Here is a 4,203-nt window from a genome sequence, read left to right on the forward strand (position 1 = left end):
TATAATCACTTGAATCAAAATAAAAAATATATATTAGTAAAATAATAAGTATTCTCAATCGTATAATAATTCAATTATATATACCACATTTGCTAAATAATAATATGTATGTCAAATATTGAAAGAGGAATAGTCATAATAATAACTTAACACAAATTAAATTAATTGAAATTTCTTTTAATAAAAAATGGATATATAATTATCATTATTAGATTTTAGTTGAAAAAAATGTGCAAATGTTACCCAAAGCAAATATTTCATCTAGAAAATAAAATAAAATAATTATGAAAATACATATACCGTATATAGTTTAACGGGAGTTATACGGGAAAATTATATAAAGTCAAAATGACATGAACTTCACTATGAACTCGTAGAAGCTCGTGCTGATAATGTGTTATAGAAAAATTAATAAAACAATAAATAAAAGTGGATGAAAATACAAGAGAATTTTTCTCGTTTTTTATTTCACTTAGGTAAGGATTCTATTTATAATTTATAAGTAATTAACACTCAATGCAATACCATAAATGAAGTTTACTTAAGTGCTTCATTAACGCATATATAAAATATTGCATAATGAATGAGAAGTTTTACTTTATAAATGAGGGGTTAGAATATGAATTACATTCACATTTATTTATAAAACTAATAAATTTTTATAAATATATTTTTAATATAAAATATTTTCATATTATGAGTATGATAAAATTTAGTTTTAATAATTTCCTAGTGTAGAATTAATTTATGGTATTTAAAGAATTCTCTGTTTAGCTTATGTTTCGTCTCTTAGTCAATTGGCTGAAATGATATGAAATAGGGGATAATGAAGGGTGATGTCATTTGTCACAAAGAAATAGTGAATTCAACTAATGTATTGGGGCTAGTAGCCCCTATATTTTGCCACATAATACCCTTAAGCAACCAAAGAAAAAAAATGAAGGATATTTTGAGCTTCACAATAATTGTTGATATGGTATAATTTATATGCTGTATGTTTGTCTGGGTTCTTCTAAATGTGTCCACACAACTTGGGAATCTATCCTGGATTCCATGGCATGTAAAAGTAGTGTCAGGCTATCTCAATTATTCCCCCATATTCAATTTTGCCTGCTTTATATCACCAATAACGTAGGCCAATAAATCATTCACCATATGATGGATTTGGCTCTTTGGGTCTTTTTCCAATCCATAGACGGGGTATCTTTGATTTGCTTTTGTTGCTAATTACTTTATCATTTGGTCTCTTTATACTTTTAAGAGTCAACTGAGTCGAAACTTCCATTAAATAAACTATATGGTATCTTAATATTGCAACCTGGCTCTTAGCTTTAAAGTTAAATAAGGCACTGAATATAGCTAGGTGGCTTGTACTTGCTAAACAAAAGTTGGCCTTAAGTGTAGTTAACACTAATTACACTCACAAAGATGGAATTCACTACTTTTAAATCGTTTATATTTATTTATGAAGATTCCATGTACCAAAATGATGTCGTCTCTCCTAGTAGTAATCCCAAACGAACAGCTCCTCAGTCCGGAACACACCATCTACTGCACATATTTGCCATGCTGAAGAATAAGAGCAATCAATCATGAGATCAGGCAGATCAAACAAGGTATCGTCGTCATGGGTGAAGAGTGAAGTTGATGATTCTTGTAAGTTATCGGAGGCTGCTGAAGTGAGTGATGAATGTGAAACAGGGATTTCTTCCTGGTTTGGTCCAGCTTCGTCTTCAACGGTGCATCGTCTTGTCTCCAGAAATGTTGAAGAAGCTGCTTGGGAAGCGGCTGCTTGGATGTCCTTGGGAGACGTACTTGCAGGGCGTGGAAGTTCCTTTGCAAGTTGAGGGAAATTAAGGTAAGCCTTATGGCCTTTAATGGCCAGTGCGGCCACATCATGGGCTCGAGCAGCCATTTCAGCTGTGGAGTATGTTCCCAGCCATATTCTTGATTTCTTCCTTGGCTCTCGGATTTCAGACACCCATTTGCCCCGGCTTCGTATGCGTACTCCCCGATATATCGGATGCTTACTACCACCATCTTCACTAATCATGCCCCTTTTCTTCTTCCCATTACCATTGTCTTCCGAGTAATCTCCAGCTTTCTTCGACTCTTGAGGAGATACACTGGTTTTTGAAGTTTTCTTGTTTTTCCGAGAACCCGGAAATGAAAATCCGGTGCAGGAAGAAGTGGAAGTGAAGGCGGTGCTAGACATGACGGAATAAGAACTAAGCAAAGTTGTTATAATAGTGAGCATCATTCTCAATGTTGATACATATGTCTTTCCATGACAGATAGAGAGGCCTTGAGCGATTGGCATATAATAGTGGTCTAGGGGCTTATATAATTCTACAATGAATTCTGACTTTAAAGGAAAAATTAATGATATAAAGAAAAAAGAATTAAAGGAGCCTGGGTCCATGCCATAACGCCATTACAATCAACTAATTTGTTACCCATGTGACCAATAAAAAAAAAATTACACCGATGATCACTTTTGTTTATCTCATGTTATATTTTAGTCACTTTTATTTGAAATGTTATATTTTAGTCACTTACATTATCGTGTTGTAATATTTAACGGTGTAACAGTAAGCTGACGTGACACGTTAAATCATAATTTGAAAAAAAAAATTAGGTTAAATTATACAATTGATCCTCATTTTTTTGTTTTAAACAATTTAATTTTTTTTTTTATGTTCTCTTAACTTTCCTCTTTCTTTTTTCTTTATTTTCCATTCTTTTCTGCTTCTCTTTCTGTTTTTCTACTTTCTTCATTTCTTTTAAGGTATCATGAAGTCGAATTGACAATAAAGAAAAAAGTAGGAAGTCAAAAGCCATCATTGCCTACAACCAAAACCCATAAACCCATACCATCTGCTAACTATCAAAACCCTTCACCACCACCCATCATCTTCATTTCATCCATTAACACCTTTACCAAATAAACTCACATTTAAATCAATCAAGAATCCAAGTAAACAAAAATTAATAAGCCCCAAAAAATCACAAAGAGCCAAAGATTAGATAATGACGAGTAACGGAGGAGTACAAAATTAGAAAATTGAGACGATCTAATGGCGGGTGAGGGAGATTTGATCTCAAGTAGTCTAAAAGTTGGGGATTTTTTGAGATGTTTTCGAACGGAGGCCATGGTAGTGGTGAAGGTGCTAGTGGATAAAATGAAGATGATGAGTGGTGGTGGAGGGTTTTGATAATTAGTAGATGGTATGGATTTATGGGTTTTGGTTATAGGAAATAATGGCTTCCAACTTCTGACTTCCAGGTTATTTCTTCACTGCCAATTCAACTTCCTGATATGTTAAAAGAAATGAAGAAGGTAGGAAAATAGAGAGAGAAGTAGAAGAAAATAAAAAAAAGAAAAAAAAGGAAGATTAAAAGAACAAAAAGAAAAAATTAACTTGCTTAAAATGAAAATAATATGAGGACCATTTGTATAATTTAACCTAAAATTTTTGTTTGAAATGATGATTTAACGTGCTACATTAGCTTACTATTACACTGTTGATGCTAATTAATGGCTTAGTGACTAAAATGTTACAACACGATAACGAAAGTGACTAAAATGTGACATTTCAAATATAAATGATTAAAATATAACATGAGATAAACAAAAGTGACCATAAGTGTAGTTTACCCTTAGAAAAATGATTGAAGTGAAAAATCTTTGGGTTTGGCCTCTTCTTATGTCAGCTTCAACCTATGGTAAAATTCAGGGTTCGCCCATTTCTATTTTCTAAATGCAAAGCTTAAAATCATATTTATCGTCTTCAAAGGGTCCCAAATTTTCACTTGTATGTCTTCTTTCTGTTAGTTTTCCGCCCTCAGTTTTTTGTACTTCAATGAAGTGGCTTTGGGGAAATTAATACTCAGAAAAGTATACCTTAGCTCGTTGACATGTCATCTCCGATACTATTTTCATACTTTGACCTGTCTGTTTATTTCGAAGGCTCAGTTCCTCTTTTGGTGAGAGTTCATTGAACACTACACGTTAGCGAATCTCCTTGTTTAGATTACGGCTTAACTAAATAAGTCTGCCTATGGAAATTTACGAATGTGATATGATGTGTGCAAATAAATAGATTTGTCAAACTGCTTTCTAAGATGCCATAGTAAAGCCAACATGTGGATTTTGTAATCAAGGAAGACGACAAGATGCGAATGATGCAAACATTAATTAGG

At 32.9% G+C, this 4,203-nt stretch overlaps 1 protein-coding gene across 1 annotated transcript; it reads right to left on the reverse strand.

Annotated features, from left to right (window-relative positions):
• Positions 1-1,284: 1,284 nt before the first annotated feature.
• On the reverse strand, positions 1,285-2,354 carry LOC108474217 (ethylene-responsive transcription factor ERF038-like). The gene has a single exon (XM_017776153.2). The coding sequence runs from the start codon at positions 2,318-2,320 to the stop codon at positions 1,502-1,504; it is 819 nt and encodes a 272-aa protein (XP_017631642.2). The 5' UTR covers positions 2,321-2,354; the 3' UTR covers positions 1,285-1,501.
• Between the last annotated feature and the right edge of the window lie 1,849 nt (positions 2,355-4,203).

Source organism: Gossypium arboreum, chromosome 7, assembly GCF_025698485.1.
Source record: "Gossypium arboreum isolate Shixiya-1 chromosome 7, ASM2569848v2, whole genome shotgun sequence".
Lineage (NCBI taxonomy): Eukaryota > Viridiplantae > Streptophyta > Magnoliopsida > Malvales > Malvaceae > Gossypium > Gossypium arboreum.